Below are 21457 nucleotides of genomic sequence, written 5' to 3'. Positions count from 1 at the left end.
CTTGTGGGAGCTGCCATTCATTTGAGGCTTCAAAGAATGGCTTCATACGGATGACGTGCACAATATCCGTTTTCCCTCGACCGGTTGCTGATGTCACCTCATAATTCACCGGCGTGGTTTTCCTCAACACTTTAAAAGGTCCCAACCACCGGTGAAGGAGTTTTTCGGATTTTCCCACTTTTCTGAATGGTTTGTACACTAGCACTAAATCTCCGGATTGGAAGGACAGATCCCGATGATGTGAGTCGTACCTCTCTTTCTGTTTGTTTTTTACCTCTTCCATTCTAGTTTTCACTATTTCTTTAGCTGTCGATAATTCGATCAATAGGCGATCTGCGTAATCGCTTGTGGCGCCATCTTCTGTCAACAATGGATTCGGATCCGCGCCCAGCTCCAGGTCGATTGGTAATTTCGGCTCGCGTCCGTAGAGGAGAAAGAATGGAGAGTATCCTGTGGATTCTTGCCTGGCTGTGTTGTACGCAAAGCACACATACTGTAGGGTCTCATCCCAATCCCGCTGGTCAGTACTAACATACATGGAAAGCATTGCTGCTAACGTATGATTCATTCTTTCCACAGCCCCGTTTGCTTGAGGCTGATAACTGGATGTTGTTTTGTGGTTGGTGTGTAACTTTTTGACCACTGCCTGAGTTAACTCAGCAACGAAGCATTTTCCTCGATCAGTGATGATTTGTTCTGGAGCTCCATGGCGAAGAAAAATTTGGTTAACGAAGAACTCAGCGACATCTTCTGCTTTGCCGGTTGGCATAGCTTTCAGCTCAACCCATTTAGTTAGGTAATCTACTGCAACAATTATCATTTTGTTACCCTTATGAGACAAAGGGAATGGACCTAGCAGATCCATACCCAATTTCTCAAAAGGTCTTTCTACTTTTATGCATTGCAGGAATCCCGGAGGTTTATCTGGAACTCCTTTTCTTCCTTGACAGCTCACGCAACTCTGAACGTAGCGAGTTATGTCAAGATTCATTTTCGGCCAAAAGAATCGACTGCAAATTTTGTGGAGGGTCCGCTTGATGCCTAAATGACCGGAAACAATGTCATCGTGATAAGCTTGCAAAATTCTTTCACGACATTCCACAGGTACACATAGTCTTCTGTAATTTTTTCCATCCTTAAAAGTTTCTTTGTAGAGCTTTCCGTTGCACAGAACGAAGTTTTTCACCCTTTCTTTTCCGTCCTCGAGCTTCGAGATTTTTTCGCTCCAATCACGGTGAGCTCTTTGTTTGCGGATAAATGAGCCGTTTTCTTCGGGAGAAAGGATATCCACTGCATTTGGTCCAATGGCCGCAACGATGAAACATCGATCATCTTCCATTTCTTCGATCTGCTGAAGTGGGTTTCGTGAGAGGCAGTCGGCGTTGTCGTGTGTTTTCCCACTACGATATACGATAGTTATATCGTACTCCTGAAGCGAGAGACTCCAACGCGCTAAACGTCCGGCGAGGTCCCGTTTGCTCATTAACCAACACAACGCTTGATGATCGGTGATCACTTTCACTTGACAACCCCACACAAATCATCGAAACTTGGTAAGGCACCATACTAATGCAAGACATTCTTTCTCCGTGATAGAATAATTTGTTTCTGATTTCGATAATAAGCGGCTTGCGTAAGCTACTGGTCTTTCAACTCCATCGATGCGCTGTGCTAGTACACCTCCTATGCCGAAACCACAGGCGTCCGGTAGAATTTCCATCGGTAACTCGTAGTTTGGATGAGCTAGCACTGGAGCTGATGTAAGTGCTGCTTTTAGAGCGTTGAAGCTACTAACTTGATCCGTTCCCCAAATGAATGGAATGTCTTTCTTTGTTAGCGATGTAAGCGGACGTGCGATGGCTGCGAAATTCTGGATGTGACGCCGGTAATAGGAGCACAATCCCAGGAAGCTTTGTACTCGTTTGACTTTATTTGCTGTTGAATGGCCTACTGCTGGAGATGGAAAATTTTCCACCGCCTCTAGTTTTTCCGGATCCGGACCAACACCTTCCTTGGTAACGACGTGACCTAATACTTTTAATGTATTCTTAGCAAATGAGCATTTTGACCATTTTAGTTTCAGGTTGGCTTTTGCAAGGCAATCCAGCACTGATTGGAGTCGTTCCAAATGTTGTTCGAACGTTGCCGAGTAGACGATGACGTCATCTAGGTACACCAGGCACGTTGTCCATCGAAGTCCGGCTAAAATAATATCCATTGCCCGCTGAAATGTGCCCGGGGCATTAGTTAATCCAAATGGAAGAGCACGGAACTGATATAATCCATCCGCAGTTACGAAAGCTGTTTTCGGTCTATCCTTGCTGGCAACTGGCACCTGGTGATAACCGGATTGGAGATCAATGCTGGAGAAGATTGTAGCCCCCTCCAGGCGGCTCAATGTATCGGCCACACGAGGCAGCGGGTAGGAATCTTTTACGGTCACTGCATTAAGTTTGCGATAATCAACACAAAAACGCCAAGTTCCATCTTTCTTCTTTACTAGGACCACAGGTGAAGACCAAGGGCTCTCCGAGTGTTCAATTATTCCCTGGCGTAACATTCCTTCCACCTGTTCCTGGATCACAGCTCGTTCCTTCCAGGCACTCTTATAAGGGAGCTGGTGAATTGGAGGGTTAACTCCAGTGTTAATGTCGTGCTCCACCAACGTACAGTGCCCCAAATCATCTTCACTAAATGCGAAACAGCTGATGGAACTTTTGAGAATTTTCAATACCTCACTTTTTTATCCTCGTGCAGGTTTTCTCCAATTCTGCTTTTCAAATTATCCAATAAATTTTTAGTTTTTTCATCCATTTCTTCAATCGTAGCATTTGTTCCTGGAACTTCACCAGATTCTTCTGCTTTTTCCACTTCTTGGATTTCTTCTAAAGTCCCCAATGTTACACCTTTCTCCAGCCACACTGATTTGGGAGACAGATTTGCTACAGGAATGTTTTCCAGGTCCTTCTGCACAAGGGCGTGACCCGTAGACAGACTTGTCGTGGCCATCAGTGAAACTGATGGTTTCAGGACACAAGCGCCTTCCAGTTTACTAGAAACTTTCGTTGGAACCGGTTTAATTGAATACGCTGGAATTTCCTGACGCTCGTTGGATACTAACACAGTATCTTCTGTTTCTTCCTTCGCAGGGAGGGAGATTACTGCAAGCGGTAAATCACCCATAGTGAGAAGAGGTTTCTCCGTCTGGTAATTAATCCGTATAGATCCAAATTGTTTGAGAAAATCATTTCCCATCAAAAGTTCAATTCCTGACATTGCCATAACGATTGCTTTTCCTTTCACAGATCTGTTTTTGTGCGTCACCAGGATTTCGGCTGCTCCTTCGGGCATCACTCGTGAACCGTTCGCGAGAATAATTCCGGAACCACTCCATGGCTGCTGAACGAATTGTGTTTTCTTCAATAATTCAGGAGAGATGACTGTCACTGCTGCACCAGTGTCAATTACTGCTGTTGCATTCACCTCACCACAAAACACAGGTTCTTTAATCAAGTTTGTTCCATCGAAGTTCAACAGGTGTTTTTCTTCCTGTACGTTAGGAGCTTGGGTCGCCAGATTTACTGCTGTATTCGCCGTTGACGGCGTAGCTGGCACTGCATCCCGTGTCGGAGCTTTATAATTGTGAGATTCTGGATTTTTGAAACATTGCCGAGCGACGTGCCCGGGTTTCTTGCAATGGAAACAAAATGGTCTCCCGTCAGTAGAACGTCCTTTTGGCTTGTAGGGCCCTTTTGCCTTCTCTTGCTCCTTTGCCATTAATTTCTCACACGTGTCTTGGATTAACTCACGCATTGACTTCATAAATTCTGCTTGCTGGTCTGGATAGACGACGGAAAGGTTTGGTGCCTGCTCAAGAGGTTTATGTGGTTCCATTGCCGCATCCTTCCATCCTCTTGCTTCTGACATGAGCGACGCTTCCGTATAAGCTTTGGCCAGTGTTAAAAACTCTTCACATGTTTTAGGTTTCAACGGGTAAATTTTTCTAAGAAGGGCTGGTCGAAGGCCTCGAAAAAGGTGCTCCAATCGGTGTGCTTCCGACATATTCGAGTCGACCAGTCTGCAAAGGTTGAGGATTTCATAATAGTACCTAACAGTTGGCTCATCCATTCCTTGTGTTCTGCTTCTTAGTCTTGTTTCTTGGAAAAGGCCATAGTTGTCCGGTTGAAACTCTTTTAAAAACATCGAACGAAGGCCGGTAACTGCAGGTGTGGCAGGGTTCCCTCCTGCAGCAGGTTGTGCTGTCGTGTCTTCCCAGCCGTTCGGGATTCTTGCACACAGGAACCAGTTTCTTGCAGTATCGTCCAAGTACATATTGAAGTTATTACGTTTTTCGGCGTCACCCCATCCATTATGGGAGGAAATTGTCTCGTAGCGCTCCATCCATTGGCGCGCATCTTCATCCGGACTACCTCGAAAGATAGGCGGGCTAATAAATTTTCTGACAGCTGCCATAGCTTGTCTTTGTGGCTGCACAATAGGCCCTGATGGCACTATAAATTGTTGTCCACTGACTGGAACAACTGGACTTGCAGTTCTCAAAACGACCTCGGTTTCTGAATCCGAGTCTGAATCTCTTCCAGTCTCGACTGATTCACCCTGACTGTCAGCTTCTTCGGTCAAATGGTCCTTTGGAATAGGACCTTCAAAATTTAGGGCTTCACCAACAAAGGAAGTTCCACTCTCCAACGATGAGGCTGGGGTAGGTGAAGTTTCTACCGGAACGCTTGACAGTTCTCGAAGCGGATGTAATCGTCGGCTGGGGTCTCTTGGGCAACAAGGTAGCCGTGGGTTTGTCCTCTTCGGCATCGGCTAACAATGACTGCAGCACGACTTCGTTTACTCTCAGGCAACGAGCTGCGTCTTCAATAATTGCCACACCGCAGCAAAAAAATTCGTTACTTACTGGTAACGAGCTGCGTCTCAAAAATTAAAACTCTGCAGCACTAATTCGTCACTTACGGGTAACGAGCTGCGTCTCCACCAATTGTCACACGAGTTGTATTGGGACAAGAACAAACAAATACAACAAGTGATGACTTAAATTCTAAACAATGGTTTAACTCAAACAAAAGGGATAACCATTACCAAAAGTTGGAGAAGCGTCTGAAGAACTCTAGGGAAACCAGGGAACTTGTCTTTTACCGAATTTTACACTTGCATTTATACTGCTATGCTAATTACGCCCCTTCCGGAGCGCATGTCTCCGTATCTACTTCTAGCACTGATTATCTGCAATGATTCATTCCCACGGTCGCAGCGTAGTTCAATGAGCGGGTGAATCATCTCTGTAAAGAGATAAACATTTACCCCTTTTCACCCGCGACAATATCTTTCGGTAACTGGTAAGTCACGATTCGTTCACCTCTGCTGATAAGAAAATTGTGGAGGGCACAGCAACCCGAAATAATTCTCACTGCCTTTTCCACGTGAGCATAAATGTAATGCAACCGCCGAAATGTGTTTTTGATGTCACCGAATGCATGTTCGATGAGAATGCGAGTTTTAGATAATATTGCGTTGCAATTTTTTTTTTAGTTGTCGCTAAACTCGCTTTTATCGACGGCATTACATGAGGTGTACAAGGGAATGCAGAATCTGCCAACACGTGATACTGGGAACCCGGAAACAATAAAGTTGGTTCTTCATAAATAGCGACACCTAAGTCAGAGCAACGGAAGACTCTGGCATCATTTGCACTTCCGGGGAATCCAGCGTAAGTGTAAGAAAACGAACGGTTTGGAAGACAAACAGCTAACAAGATGAGGGAGTGGCGCATCTTTCTGTTGTTGAAATCCTTCTGATTTTCTGAGGGGGATACAATTTCTATGTGAGTACCGTCCATTGCTTCAATAACACCAGGGAATCCTGCAACATGTTGGAATTCATCTGCAATCAATGGGGTCTCTTCACCTGTTGGCCATTTAATGAAATGTTGTAGCTGAAGTTCGATGATTTTGGTACACTGATTGACGGATCTCCAAATTGTTGAAACAGATCGATTAAATAAAAGCGATATTTCTCGATGTGTGCATTGATTTGCTATATACCACAGCGTTATATAAACCATTTAGTCCATTGGCAGAGGTTCTATATAACGGTGTGGAAACTCTGCTGAATCCGGGAGCTTGTGATCTTGGCAAAATGAAACCAAAGCTGTAAAGGATGCCCGTGACATACGAAAGTGACTTTGGAAATCCAAATCTGTGAACTGTGGTATAATGTTGCGAATAAATCTGCGGAGAAAAAAGAGAGATTAATTATTATCGGTATCATAGCAAAATAGACACAGAAATAAAGCTAGTTTTTCGAATTGGTATGTTTACTACTCTCTATTTCTACGTACCCTGATAATCGAATATGAGAATCCTGGATTGTACAATTTTTTTCCAATAATTGTTAAGACGTTTATTAGTAAGTTATTGTAAGAAACCTCAACATCTTCCTCGTCATCCGAATAAAATTCCGGAGTTTCCGATAACACTAAATCAAATACAGTTTTGCAATCTACTATAAGCGCGCTGTGATCCACGACTAATACTGACTCATTTTTATGTAGAGTTCTGGTCGACCTAATCTTTCGAAAATGAAAAGTCGATTTTTGCTTGGTTTCAAAAAAGGAGGTAGGGTAAGGAAGCTTTCCATTGAATTTGTTTCCTTTTCATAACAGGTACCCATCACATGAACAAAACCAACAAAAACAAATTATGTAAATAGGCTATGTTCACTTTTTAGGTTTATGATATTTGTTTACCATTCCCCACAATATTCTCTGGGAAACTCAGTTCTACTTCAACCTCTGACCATGGAAGATCCCAAAGATTTCGATTATATTAGCAATGCTATCCTGTATGGATTCATAATCTATAAGTGTGATGCCTTTTATATTTATTCAGGCACTAGGGCTGATGGTACGCTTCATTTTTATTTATTTTTCCCGTATATGCACTGCCCCTGTGTATCTTTTTTAATCCTTGTCACATTTATTTTATTCTAGAAACCTATGTCGTTTCTATTGATATTGATGACGTGCCTGTTGGGCATCATGATGTTCCCTGCCAAAATCCACGAGCATTACATTGAGAGCATCCAACAACTAATCAACGCCTCACAAACCAATCAAGAACCACAATCTGCCAGAGATTGTAGTGACACTAAAGCCAACGCTGAATTTGCTCTGGACGTTGCATTGGCCGCTTCCTCGACTGCAACAGAAACGGCGTCCGAGGAAGAAAAAGTGATCGGCAATTGTGCAGTTGACAACGATACGGTCGACACGGATGATGATATTTGGTCAGGCAAACGATCTCAAGAACGAAAACAAATTGACTCCATTGCTTCTGTGCGGCTTTTGGAAATCATAAAAGACCGTTGGGAGGTAGTAAGTGATAAAAAAATAACGAGACGAGTGCTTCTCTTCGATTGCAGCCGAATTAAGGCAAAAAGGTGTAAATATAAGCCGGAAACCAGATTTAGCATGGGTGAAAGTCTATGGCCGATGAAATAAACTAAAAGAGTCTTATAAGACTTACACTGACTCCATATCGGAGACTGGAAAAGGATCGTCCAAATCACAGCCGTTTTACGAAGAAAATCTTTATCTTATTAATATTCTTCATTCGCATAAGCCGGGAATATTATTTTTTTTAGAACGAAGTAAATTATTATTTTTTAAGTTATTTAATAAACAAAAAACAGCACAAATTGCTCGATGAAAATTTGTTTTATATACGAACGAGAATTTCTCGCAAGGTAACCGCAATAATTCATCATCTCATTTGGAATCGAACACCGATCTCCATCATCACATTCAGAAAGGCTACACCTACGCCATTGACAACTACGTAAACATTCACAGGCAGCTGGAACATAAGCTAAATTGTTTCGGTAAGCAACATTACCAAGCCCAAGCCCTAAATTCCCAACTGTCGTTTAAAAAAACACACCACCCTGGGGGTTGCAAAAAAGTGTCCTGACCTGTAACTTGCCTTAAAGCGTAATACCTTAAGGCATTTTTTTAAAATGTCTAGACTTACCCAACCCTGCCTTGTCGTGTCCATCACCCCATCTACCCTCCTCCTTAAAAAAAAAAAAAAAAACGCTACCCCGCCAATAGGTGGCTTTAAAAAATTAAATCGGTGTTCGGATTTTTGTGCAGGATACTGTACATAAGTACCTACAAGACAATTCTGTAATACAAAATTTGTCGAGTATAAAAATATTTGAGGATTATGTAGTAGGGGAGAGCGGGGTCCAACTGGACAAAAACTTTGTTTTGTATGTATTTCTGTGTGTAAAAATGTTACGGTTAAATAAATTATGTTAGTGTAAAGATCGTTTTTTCTTTTACGTCCGGGAATTTTTTTATGGACATACCTTTCATACTTTTCGAGTTATTTAATTTAAAAAAATAGGGGTAAAATGGTTCATTAAGAAAATTGGGGGGGGGACAGGACAGGGTCTGTCCCATACTGGACATGGTTAATAATAGTTAAAGTTTCTCGTTAAAATTAAAAAAAAAATATCTGTAAATACTTTATCAATAGAACATATATTGTAGCAGAAATTTAATTTTAAAAAAATAATTTAACATAAAGAAAATTAAGGAATGAAATTGGGGGGGGGGGGAGAACTGGACAATTTCGATGCCAGAGAGAGAAGTGGGAGGGGCATGTTATATATTGTATGATCGATTTGTGATCGATTGTTGGAGAAAAACCATTTTCAAGCAGACAACACTTTTTCACCATGATTCAAACGTAATGGCGAGTCGTGAAGAGGAGCGTCGTCAATTACTTTTTTTTTGTGAAATTCCTTTTATTTCCATCGATCTTGACACAGGTTTGCACATTTATGGAAGAGTAGTATAGAAAAACTAATTTTTTGGTGTATCACAAAATAAATAGTTCATAAGTACCAGACCATTTTGCAACCATAGTCACTATTGGGTTGTAACAACCCATTTTTGTTATAAATTATAGGCCTTCTAGAATATTGGCTATTTGATGATCTCACTGGACGGTTTTTTAATTCATCGACGGCAGAATTTTTTCAGTGTAACATCACATGGGAGACTCTGATTGATAACACCCATCAACGAGAAGATTAACTACAGTAAGACTTACAGAATTACAGTTACAGAATTGCATCATTCGTATACTAATAACATGTTTTGTATTTCTAGAAATGCCACGTAAATATGTGAGAGTCAAAACTAATGTTTTGCCAACAGATGAGGCTTTGAAGAATGCAATAGTAGCTGTCCACTCAAAAGTACTAAGCATCAGACACGCTGCTGAGAGATTTAATCTTTCCAAATCAACAGTTGGATTTTATTGTAAAAGACATACTTTGGAATCCATCGTCTTGGATCCAAAAACAACAATTAAGACAAAACATCACTCCCAAATATTTTCAAGGACACAAGAAGACGAATTAGTCGAATATCTTCAACATTGCTGTCTGCTCAATCATGGTCTCACAACCAATGAAACAAGGAAGCTTGCTCTTCAATACGCCGTAGCTAATAAAGTAAAAACACCTACAAGTTGGATAACCCGTCAAGAAGCGTCAAGGGATTGGTTTACGGCTTTCCTCAAAAGAAACCATGTTCTGTCAATCAGAAAACCAGAAGCAACTAGCCAGGCGAAGGCTGCTGGGTTTAACAAGGTTGTTGTATCACACTTTTACGACAATTTACGTGATATTTACGAAAAGTTCGAAATACCCCAATGTGACGTATGGAATGGTGATGAAACGAACGTTCCTACTGTGATGCAGCCTCCAGATGTCATAGCCACAAAAAATTTTAAGCAGGTAGGAAACTTAACATAACGTTATTTTAATATAATATCTAAAAATATAATTGCATAATTTAAATTAACAGGTTTCTCAAACGGTATCCGCTGAACGTGGAGCTGAACGTGGAGTGAATGTCATGATGTTGGTCTTCGTTAACGCTATTGGTTCAAGTACACCACCAGTCTTTGTATTCCCAAGGAAAAAGCAGAATCCTGATCTCATTAAAGGAGGACCTACTGGGTGTCTTGGACTCGTGCACGAGTCTGGCTGGATGACTGCGGAAAACTTCCTTCTTTCCCTTCAACATTTCCATGGAATTGTGAAATCAACCAAGGAAAAACCAGTGTTGTTGACACTAGACAACCATTCCAGTCATATTGACTATAATGTAGTGAAATTTGCAAAGGACAACGGTATTATTTTGTTGACGTTCCCACCGCAATGTTCACATGCACTCCAACCCTTAGACGTATCTGTCTTTGGTCCATTTAAGAGCGCCCTTAAGAAATCTCACAATCAGTGGCTACAAGACCATCCAGGACAAAGAATAAGCATAAAAGAAGTTGCTCATCTTTGTAGAGTGCCTTATATGGAGAAAGTTATACCTGGTAATATAACACCAGGATTTCAAAAAACAGGAATTTATCCATTCAACAGAGATGTTATTCCGGACACACGCTATGCCCCAGCAAGTGTAACCGACCAGCCAGGTACAGTTTTAACATGAAATGATTAGGCCTACATTCTTATTTTTAACAAATGTACTCTTTTTGCAGAAATTGAACAACATGCTACTTCCGACAATGTAACTGAACCCAGGATGACGCAAGATGTTATTTCACACCCGGATGGTGTATTCGAATTAGAAGAGACAAGAGAAGAAGTGCAAATTAGTGGAGATCCTGCAACTCCGACGATTACTCTCACTGATATCAGACCACTTCCAAAGGTCAGTCAGACCACCCCAAAAGCACGCAGGAGCCAAAAACAAGTTAGCAGACTTGGACGAACCAGGATCTTAACGAATACACCGGAGATTAATGTCATAGCTGAACACCATCAAAGACAATCGGAGAAAATCGAAAAAAGTAGACGTCGATTACAACCAGCAAGTGAAAAAATAAACAATAAAAAAGGGAAACAGAAGATTATCATCGACATGGAAACCACATCTAATGAAGATTACTCAGTTAAGAAAAAAGTGAATGTCACAAGCACTAAAGCCCAATCAAAAAAAAAAGTTTCTTTGAAACAGCAAAATGACAGTGTGTCGAACGATGGTGATGAATTAATTGAAACGCCTGTGATTTCGGGAGAAATTAGAACGAGGACTGGTCGCTTAGTGAAGCCAAGCATTTATCGAAGCTTATAGGCAGCCAATCATATTTTCCAGTACAACCCAGGTACAAGCCAGTACAAGTCAGGTGTCCAAAATATTGCAATGACCAATCATTCTTGATTTTCGTGTTTAAACTAATTGTGTTCATTGATACAAGAAAGATATTCAAATTTGTACGTAATATGTCAATTCATATTGTTTGGTACAACCTAGCTACAAGCTAGTCCAAGTCAGGTGTCTTACATTTTTTAATAAGTTAATCAATCTAGATTTTCGTGTTTAAAAAAAAAATGTGTTCATTGATCATACAAAGATATTCATACTTGTTTCGTTCGTACTGTAATGTCATGTAGCCAAGAAATGTATGATTGTGTTTCTTCAAATAATTATCATTACACCGAGTTAATACAGTCGTTTAATAATAACAATATGTTAACTGTGCAATATATGTTTATTTACTTATACGTAACTTATAGACTTCAACAAAATGCTCAATTAACTTGATATATTGTAAGTTCCGTAAATCTATTTCAAATAGTCCGCGTCTGATACGCAGCGTTGCTTAGCAACTAGACTCCTCCTCCACGCAACTTAGGCTCCGCCCATAACAAATCGATTTCGTCCGATGTTACCCCACAAAACAGTGTCCAGTATTACCCCAACAGAGTGTCTATTATAAGTTCCTTAATAACTATTAAACCGTATTCCTTAAAAATATTTTCATCCTGGCTGTGTAAAATTAAATGAATTTAATAGCTTCTTTAACTGTTATACAACTTTTGGACGAGGCATAGCGTAGGTTTACCAAAAAATGTGCTGTCACGAAGGATCAGAAATCAACAAATTTTTCGGTTTTCCTCCATAACTCATGTACTTTTCAGAATTACATGATTATTTTTATGTCACATATAGACATTTACAATGCGGACATCCCAGTATTTTTTTCACCCCAGTTAATAATCACCAAAACCCGTAAATGCTTATGTCCTGTCCAGTACGTGTCCAGTTGGACCCCGCTCTCCCCTACTATTATTGAGAAGTTTCCATTTGCCTCACTCAAGCTTTCTTTCACTCTTTAACATAAAAAGAATTGTTTACTACTCGTGAAACAAAAGTTACAGAATTTGTCAAGCAATAAAAAATTTGATTATGTAGTTCTGCTATTGATAAGCTTTCCTTTTGTTTCACTCTTTAAGATAAAAAGAATTGTTAACTACTAGTGAAACAAAAGTTACAGAATTTGTCGAGCAATAACAAAAATTATGGTGTGGTACTATTAATAAGTTTTCCTTTTGTCTCACTCAAAGTTTGTTTTACTCCTTTACACACACAGAATTGTTTACTACTAGAGAAAAAAAAGTTATATATGCTATAGTTACTTACAAGTTCATTCTGTAATTTATTATAAGAAACTTTGTCGAGTAATACAAAATGTTATGTAGTAGCCTACCTTTATTCATAACTTTTTCTGGTGTCTCACTCGTGGTTTGTTTCACTCCTTATTAAGAAAAAAAGAATTGTTTACTATTAGTGAATCAAAAGTTGCAAATGCTCTATACAATAAGACAGTATAAATAAAACCTATGAGTAAAATCTCTGAAGTCATTATGACATTATATCAAACAATTTAAAAATCTTATTATATAATACCATCATTGATAAGTTCTCCTGTTGTCTCTTTACAAGTTTCCCTAATTCCTGAAGATAAAATATTATTTAGTAATAATCCGTCAAAATTCTATAGTATATGTACAATAGACATGCTACTTAATCCACAATATCCACAGTTGGAAAAAGTTTTTGTCAAAAACTTCTGAAGAAATTCCCTCATTATTATATTATCTATTCGTTTTCTCTGCTCAAGCATCTTATCTATACGAGCTCTTTTAATTGGATCCATATCCACTTTCCTATTACGACCCATTTTCCAAAAAAAATGTAATTGCTCGAAATTATTTGACACTAAAAAATCGAATATGACTGTACATCTGACAATGGGCTGTAGTGCACTGTAATGGTCGTTTCGTTTCAAAATCAAAGTAAAAGTCGATGATCACTACGCAGCCATTCTATTCTATTTACACTTTCATAATTCCAAAATAGAAGTGGCGCTTTTTACATTTACACGTATCCTGCAACATTAAAACAATTTTTTTGTATTTTGGCTTGATTAGCCATCTAGTGTGACTATTACCAATTATACCCATCTAGTGTGACTATTACCAACTAAACTAGCCGCAGTGAATAGAAACCCTTCGGGTAATTAATCAACTTCGCCGTGTCTATAAGAGAAAAAAGGGATTATAAAGGGGCTATCAAAATCGCTAAATAAATGTACAGCGATTTAAAAATTCAGCGAAGCTTCAAGAATTTTAGCCAAAAAAAGTTAGATACCGTGTATATATTTTTTACCAAAAATTCATAAACTGAAGAGAACCGACACCGGCACTTTTGCGGGTCGTCCTTCTGACCTTTACGTTGGCTTTGAAGATTTCAAATTATTGATAAAATAACGTTTGCGGAGTACCCATTTTTCACCAAACACTTTTTACCTTTTTTAAGCTCTTTTTTGAGACTTCCCTCTCAAAGTACAACATTTTCAAGCAATGATTCTGAATCAGCGTTCTTCGATCTACATTTTAATGTACTCATTTCTATCGTTACCCAATGTTTTAGAAAGAGACGAAAAGTTTTTCGTTTCTCCTTTTTCGTCAAGAATTTTTCCGTTGCACATCTCACAACTGGCTTTTCAACTTAAAACAAAAAATTATTATCTTTCTACTGCACATTCCTCGAATCAGCATTCATTCCCATTTATGGAGCTATTATTGGTTTTTCGTAATTCCATTGGGTTTGTTTTTGAGGGTTGGAAATGCATTTACCCTTTGCTCGGGGTATCCTTTCCCACAGGGAATGCAACGTTTTGCCTTTTGCTCTTTTTCCCCAACTAAAAGTAATGTCACACCAGTTTCAAACATAGATTCAAACTCGTCTAGATTTCATCTTCATTTTGACTGTTAAATTTTTTCCTTTATGATTACCTTTTAGTAGTGATGTGACGTTAGTGGTTTTTTGAAACGTTAAAGTTATCCGTTAAGTTAACGGAGCTTTACTTTTTGACGTTAAATTAACGCGTTAATTAACGCGTTAATTTATAGCGTCCGTTAACGTAAGTTAACGTTATTTTAAACGTTATTTTATAAAAAATACAAGTTAGAATATAAGACACGGTCTTGATTAGTTTTATTACGGTTATCAGGTAGATCCATTAAATAATTAGGCATTTTCTCATTTGGATATTTCGCTGTTCTAATGAGAAAAAAGAAACTGCGAAAAACAAGGAGGAAAGTAAACAAGACTTTAAAAAATAGGGGCCTTAATAGGTCTTTGTTACAAGTAAGGAACACCTTTGCTGCCAAAGTGACTCCTGTTGTTCGATTCTTTCTCCCCAGTGAATGCCATCCAGACACAGAAAACTCACGTTCGGCAGCTGCCGAAGAGACTGGAATGCTCAAAATGTTGTATGCCAAATTTTTCATAAAGGGAAACAGTTCCGCATTGTCTTTCCAATAATTAATGATGTCTTGCATGGTTGTTGTTGTCGGCAGATCCAAGTTACGACTTGCAAAGTTGAAGTAGTCCAATAGTTCTGATTCAATGCTGGTCAACTTGTCATTATCAGAATTCAAATCGGTAGTAGATCTTCCAGACATAGATGACGATGAGCGTGAATAATTGTTGCTATTGGACACCCTACGGGACATTTTTTTTTCCAACAGCAACCGAAATGAAGCCACATTCAAATTTTCGTATCCTCCGCCGTCACCATTTGTTTGATTTCCTTCTTCAGTTTCTTGATTTTCTTCCAATGACGATAAGATGAGGCGATTGGCATCAGTGTCGTTGCTTGGGACTTTTTCTGCAATACTTCAAACCCAGTTGCTTTGCAACTTTTACTACGTTATTGAGAAGTAGCTTCTGAACATCAGGATCTTCGATTTAAAAAATTCTGAAATTGCAATCAAGACAAGTAGCGAACAAGTACGTGCAATCAAAATCGGGGTCATCTTTTTCTGTCATAAAATCAAATCTTTTAGATAAGTCTGCTAGCATGGCGCACGCTACTCCGTGTAAGCCAGAGGATTCGGCACTTTTCTGGAGATGTAACTTTAATTCTTCAATACACGGGACAGCAGATGAAAAGGTGACGTATTTGTCACCGCTCACCAATTGAGTGTATGCAGCAAACGGTTGCAGTAAATCTATTATCGACTTAAGCATGATCCACTCTGAATTAGATAGCTCATCCCAACCAAGTTCTTGGCACACCTGAGAAACCGGCTTGCGTAGTTGATATAGACAGTCCATGACGAAATAATTTGAAGACCACCTGGTCGACACATCAGTTAGTAGCTTTCTACCGGAAAGGCTGATGAGAAGTGGTGTGGCTACAGAAGATGTGTTAAATCTAGAAACTAATTTTCTTGCCTTAGAAATGACAGTGGCAAAAACTGGCAGTCTGTGCGTCGATCCAATTTGGGGTAGTCTGGCGTTGTAGATTCTGAACTTGTCGAAAATTGCCATGACTAATTGTAGTCTGTGGGAAAAACATGATAGTCTCTTCAGATATTGTTCTTCAGTTTCGCCTTCATTTCTGAAGAACATGGTTCTCAGAGACTCTGATGCCTGACGTTCAAACTGAAGGAACTCCACCTCTTCATTTTCCATTTCGATTTCAGATGTTGTATCAGAAATATCAAAACGTGTTGAGTCACCTACATCTAGAGCATTGGAATTTTCTGCGGTAATAGGGGTCATGTTTTCCGGCGTTGGATTTTCTCTGCTATTTTCTTCGTTGAAAGACAGGTCGTTTACATTTTCAACATCAGCCTCAACGTCTGAGCTGTCAGAAAACAGATTTTTTTGATGTACTGCCTCCGTCACCACATTTTGTTCGGTGTTGTTGGCTACAACGCTGTCGATCACCTCTTGGACGTGGTTAGAACGGGAATGTTTGAATGCTTTAACCATATTACTCCCGTTGTCCGTTACTATAATGGGGACTTCGATTTCCACTCTTGAAAAATTTTCGTGACTAATAAGCCAATTTCACATCCAGTATGGGGAGGCAGGAAGTAAACGAGATCAAGGACAACCTTCTCAATCTTATTATCTTCAGATATATAATGAAGAGTGATGCCTAAATAATAAATGTAATAAATAAGGTAAGATTAAAAACGTCTTCATTATTGATCGTCTTGATTGACTTATCCAAGTAAGAAGATGAAAGGCCTTTCTTAGACCATATGTCTTCCGTTGCCATGGGCTTCGAGAGAGCTGACTTAATTCTTTTCTTTATCAACAATTTGCCTTTTTTGGCCAGTTCAATAATGTCGAGTGTAAGTCTTTTGCGACCTGGCAGTACGTGACGTGGGTCTAACAAATTCATGTATCCATTAAAATCCTCATTTTCACTTAAAGAAGTTGAGAATGATGTGGTGGCTACAAAAAAGGTCAATTTTTTACGAAAAAGAATTTGTTTTTTTGATTTCTTTGGATAAAATATGTTCTTTGATGCAATCTATAAAGCAAAGAAAACAAACACGTTATGAACTGATATAAAACATAATATTAATTTATCGTGCTAAATAGTATATACCGGAAGAAGAGTCTGTTGCTTTGAATCAGGTTTCTTTTTTTCCTTCGACAACTTAGTCTTCTTACTTGCAGTATCTTCTTGATTATCAGACACCTCTTTAAGATATTTATGATATAAATCTTTCAAATGAATTGCTTTTTTGAGGTGGTTTATAAGATTTGAGGTATTTTTTCCTACAAGCTCAGCTTTACAAGTTTTGCACACACTTGTATTCGACTTTTGGTTGAATACAAAATAATTGTGAATGAGGCTTCTTTTACGTAGATTAGCAGGGACTAACTGAATAGATTGCCCTTCATCTTCTGAGGAATTCTCGGATTCACTCATTTCAATCAGTAAAATCAGTCAATCACTAAAAAATGAACTTTATTAAAGCATTCAAAAACACATTGTGTACTTCTAAATGTCTAGCAGACTACGAACGTACGCTGAGCCGTGTAAGAAGTAGAAATTTAAATTTTTACAGTAAACCTAAACCAAAAAACCTTAACACAGCGTTGCATTTTCAAGCTAAAAAAAAATAAAATAACGTTGAAATTAACGCATGAAAATTTAAAAACGTTTAGTTATTACGTTAAGTTAACGGACCCCAAAAACTTCCGTTAACGTGAGGTTCACGTTAATCGTTAAAGTTAACGTCACATCACTACCTTTTAGCTTTTACGCAAACTTTCTACGTATTGAGCTGCTGATAAAATAATGTATGCGGGAGAAAAAAAAATTTTTTACTAAGTTACCTTCATCCGTTTTAAAACCTTTTTTCAAAGCTTTCTAGTTTACGTATGACATTTTTAAGCACATTTTTTAGATCGGAGATTTTTTGGGCTTCATTTTCGTGTTCTTTTGTTTGTTTTTGGCCCATTTTTTGGATGATTAATTTTGATTTTCTGTAACTACCCTACTTTAATCATTGTTTTTCCACTTGTTACCAACGTTAACTTCTCTTTTTTCTAAGAACAAGAACCAAGGTCAACACTTTCTCACAGGGACTTACTTTTCCTGTGAACTGTTGACTTACATCCGCTATGATCTACAAGTCTACCACCAATTGGAAACTGGCTACCAGTATTTGAACTACGCCCTTTAATAGTTAGTGTAAATATCTGTTTTTCTCCAATTGAAGTTTTTCTGCCTCTGGAATACAATGCTTATCAATCAAATCCTACTAAAATTTGTCTTATTGATAGAGTTCTAGAATAGAAGAATACATTATAAGACAGTAGATTGTTAGGTATGTATAATTCAATGATTCAAGAATTATAGGAACGGATAATGGATAGAGAATGTGTGTTACTATTTTGTAATAAAGTTTGAGAGGCTAGTAAATACTATAATTTTTCTTACCTTATCCAGGCGTCTATTATCTTGGGATCACTTAATTAATCTAGGAGTCAATTCATAGGCAGAATCTCCCAATAGCAGTTATGGGGTGCCAGCTAGCAGTCTTGGCAATTTGCGACCTAGTTGGCTTTATGCGAAGACAGACGCGTCATGAATTGAAAAGGGATAGCCAGTGGAGACATCAGTGAACTCCCGATACGGCTTAGATTCAGCCTGAAGAGTAATAGAACAAAACTTTTTCCGATTTGTGTAAGCATGATATTGCTTGAGCAGCTGCCGAATTCTAATGAAGGTGCTATCGATATTGCGTATAAACGCGTTTGTATTGTTGGATTAGTAACTTTAACCTGTTGGATTAGTAACTTTTAGCCACTCTTCACTCTCTAAAACAACGTGTATTTCCCCTCAGTTGTAACGTAAAAGACTGATTCTCACTCTCAGAGTTCATTCCCTGTTGCTCCCCCACTCAGCGTTGCCGCACTTCCCAGTGTGTTTCTTTTTATACTTAACACCTCCCCTCAAGCTGGTAGAAAAAAATATCAGGACATCGATACAGAGTAAGCAGCATATTGCACTAACAAATAAAGAAATGCTCATGTTCCACACCTCTGACGAATATGAGCTAATTAAAAAAATAAAGAATAGACTACTGATAGGCCCACTGTGCCCTTATTTACAGAGTGTCTACATCACGAACACCAATCTTGTCACGAAGATACTTGAATCTTGGAGCAGCCAGAGGCTTCGTGAAGGTATTTGCTAGTTGTTCCTGGGAGCTCACGTATCTGCTGTTTATCACTCCACTGATCTGGGCTTCTCTGATGTAGCAGTATCAGATGGCGATATGTTTCATCTTCCGGTGCATTTTCTGGTTGTAGGCCAATTTGAATTGTCCCTTGATTGTCACAGAATAATGGGATAGAACCCGATTTTCTTTGCCCAATTTCCTCCAGCAGTGACTTCATCCATGTTCCTTCTTTGGCAGCTTTGCTCCCGGCCACAAATTCCGCCTCTGTGGTAGATGTAGCTGTGCATTCCTGCTTGCGACTGAACCATGAAATATATCCACCTTGAAGGAGAAAGATACATCCTGATGTTGACTTCCTGTCATCAGGATCTCCACCATAGTCAGCATCAGTGAATCCATGCACTCCTTCTTCTTTAATTGGGGAGAAAATTAGGCCATAATCCCTGGTTTCGGCAAGGTAGCGGATGATGCGTTTGACAGCAATCCAGTGTTGGACCCCTGGATTCTGATTAAACCGTGCTACTTTGCTCACAGCATAAGCAATATCAGTCCTCGTTGTGGTCGAGAAGTACAGTAGAGCTCCAACTGCACTCTGATACGGGACTTCCTTCATATTTGCTTGCTCCTTTAGGCGCCATGGCACAACTGAGTTGCAGGCCTGGCTAAACAGGAATTACATTAGGATGGCAGCTCTCCATTTTGAATTTTGCCACCAGATCGTCCACAAAATCCGGCTGGGATTTGTGTTATGTTTGTGTTTGACTCAGCATACTTTTGCTTCTGTCGTGCTTAACTGTGAGGCCCAGGAATGTGCCTGCAGGGAGAGTCCACAGCTCAAACCGTTTTTTGAGGTAGGTCACAAAGTTCTCCAGGGCTTCGCTGTTGGTTCCGCATACAGTAGCATCATCAACAAAGAATAGGGCTACCATCCATTCCTCCCATTGAAAATTGGAATTGGAATTGAAAATTAGAAATATAGACACGGGTCGTGCTGAGAGAGAGTGAGGCCGTACTTGACGATAGCATCATTGAGCTCCATATTCCACACTCGTGGCGCCTGCTTGAAGCCATAGATACTTTTGATCAAGCGGCTCAAGCGGCAGACGTCGTTTTCGCGACCGCAGGCTGCATAGCCTTCTGGTTGGCGCATGTAGACTTCATCCTTAAGGCATCCGTAGAGAAACGCCATCTTCACATCTAGTTGGATGACGTCGAGATCACGTGCGGCAACAAGAGCAAGAATAATTCGAAGAGTGGAGAGCCTGATGACCGGGACGAATGTTTCATTGTAGTCCAGGCCATCCCGTTGAGAGCAGCCAAGAGCTGCTAGCCGGGCTTTGTAGCGCTCGGCAACCCCATCATAGCCGGGCATGAGCTCAAAGATCCACTTGCTTTTTATCGGCGTGCGTCCCGGTGGCAGTGGAACGAGTTCCCACGTCCTATTCTCATGAAGCGAGTTGATTTCGTCTTCCACTGCGACCATCCAGAGGGGTCCTTCCGGTGATAAAAGGGCAGCACTCAGAGTGATATTGAGTTTGCCATAGAGTTTCTTTGTAGGCTGATCGGTAGATTCAAGATGGTCAGATGCAGTAGCATGATATCCCCAGTAAAGGCGATATTTCTCCGATAGCTTGGGAGTTCTCAGAGACCGACGGAAAATACTGACTGAATCAGCAACTGGCTCAAAGCCATGGAAAAATTCCTCCCCTACTGCTTGCGGGTTATCGTCTAACTGGCCAGCTTTCCCTGGTCCATCTCCGAGGGGATCATCTGGTTGGGGAGGCTCATTACTGGTTCCCATTTCAACATCAGGCTAGTCCATGGGCATCTGCACATCTAGCATAGGCGCAGGCATCTGTTCATCAGGCGACAACGGGAGAAGCGAGTAGTAATCTAGCTCCTCGGGTAAGGATCTTAAACTCTCAAAAATGAGCTTCTCCTCAAATACAACATCTCTGCTGGTGATGATATTTATGGCCACAGGATCCCAGATCTTGTACATTCTGGATGAATCGCCATATCCCACCATGATCCCTTCCGTCGCTTTCGGGTCAAGCTTTCTTCTTTTTTCATCCGGTACATGAGCAAAAGCAGGCGATCCAAATGTCCTCAAGTGAGACACGTCCGGTTCCCTACCATACCAGAGTTCAAACGGTGTTACTTTCCCAGTGCTGGAAATCACCCTGTTCTGGACATAAGCTGCACATAAGACCACCAGTCCCCAGAGTTCTAGAGGAACTTTCTTTCCGTACATCTGGCTGCGTGCAGACTCAACCACCTTTCTATTGACTCTTTCGGCTACTCCGTTCAGTTGAGGGGTATAGGTCGGAGTGACTTGGTGAGCGATCCCAGCTTTGGTCAGCCAATCTTTAAAATCCTTGCTGCAAAATTCACGTCCTCCATCAGATCTAAGGATCTTAGTTTCTTTTCCAGTCTCAGTCTCCATCTTGGCATTGAACGAAGACTTCAGGTACCTCAGACTTGCACTTCAGCAAATTAATTTCCCAAAAACTTGAGAAATCATCCTTAAAGGTTACAAAGAATCGTGCTC

At 40.0% G+C, this 21457-nt stretch overlaps 2 protein-coding genes, 1 long non-coding RNA gene and 1 pseudogene across 3 annotated transcripts; 3 read left to right on the top strand and 1 right to left on the bottom strand.

Moving 5' to 3' along the window:
• The first annotated feature begins 6604 nt into the window (after positions 1 to 6604).
• Positions 6605 to 7526, top strand: LOC116923316 (annotated as a pseudogene).
• A 1232-nt stretch (positions 7527 to 8758) lies between these two features.
• Positions 8759 to 9454, top strand: LOC123477464. Its single transcript, XR_006652617.1, has 3 exons — positions 8759 to 8859; positions 9000 to 9132; positions 9203 to 9454. It is a non-coding gene; the product is annotated as an uncharacterized LOC123477464 (long non-coding RNA).
• A 36-nt stretch (positions 9455 to 9490) lies between these two features.
• LOC116930182 lies at positions 9491 to 11563 on the top strand. The gene is made up of 4 exons (XM_045180841.1): positions 9491 to 9537; positions 9642 to 9834; positions 9905 to 10529; positions 10596 to 11563. Exons 1-4 carry the CDS (start codon positions 9491 to 9493, stop codon positions 11189 to 11191), a joined length of 1461 nt encoding a protein of 486 aa, XP_045036776.1. The 3' UTR covers positions 11192 to 11563.
• A 7302-nt stretch (positions 11564 to 18865) lies between these two features.
• LOC123477477 (secreted RxLR effector protein 161-like) lies at positions 18866 to 19519 on the bottom strand. The gene has a single exon (XM_045180840.1). It carries the CDS (start codon positions 19517 to 19519, stop codon positions 18866 to 18868), a length of 654 nt encoding a protein of 217 aa, XP_045036775.1.
• Between the last annotated feature and the right edge of the window lie 1938 nt (positions 19520 to 21457).

Source organism: Daphnia magna, unplaced genomic scaffold, assembly GCF_020631705.1.
Source record: "Daphnia magna isolate NIES unplaced genomic scaffold, ASM2063170v1.1 Dm_contigs066, whole genome shotgun sequence".
NCBI lineage: Eukaryota > Metazoa > Arthropoda > Branchiopoda > Diplostraca > Daphniidae > Daphnia > Daphnia magna.
Note: the sequence above shows the minus strand (reverse complement) of the source record. Positions and strands in the feature narration are given on the sequence as shown.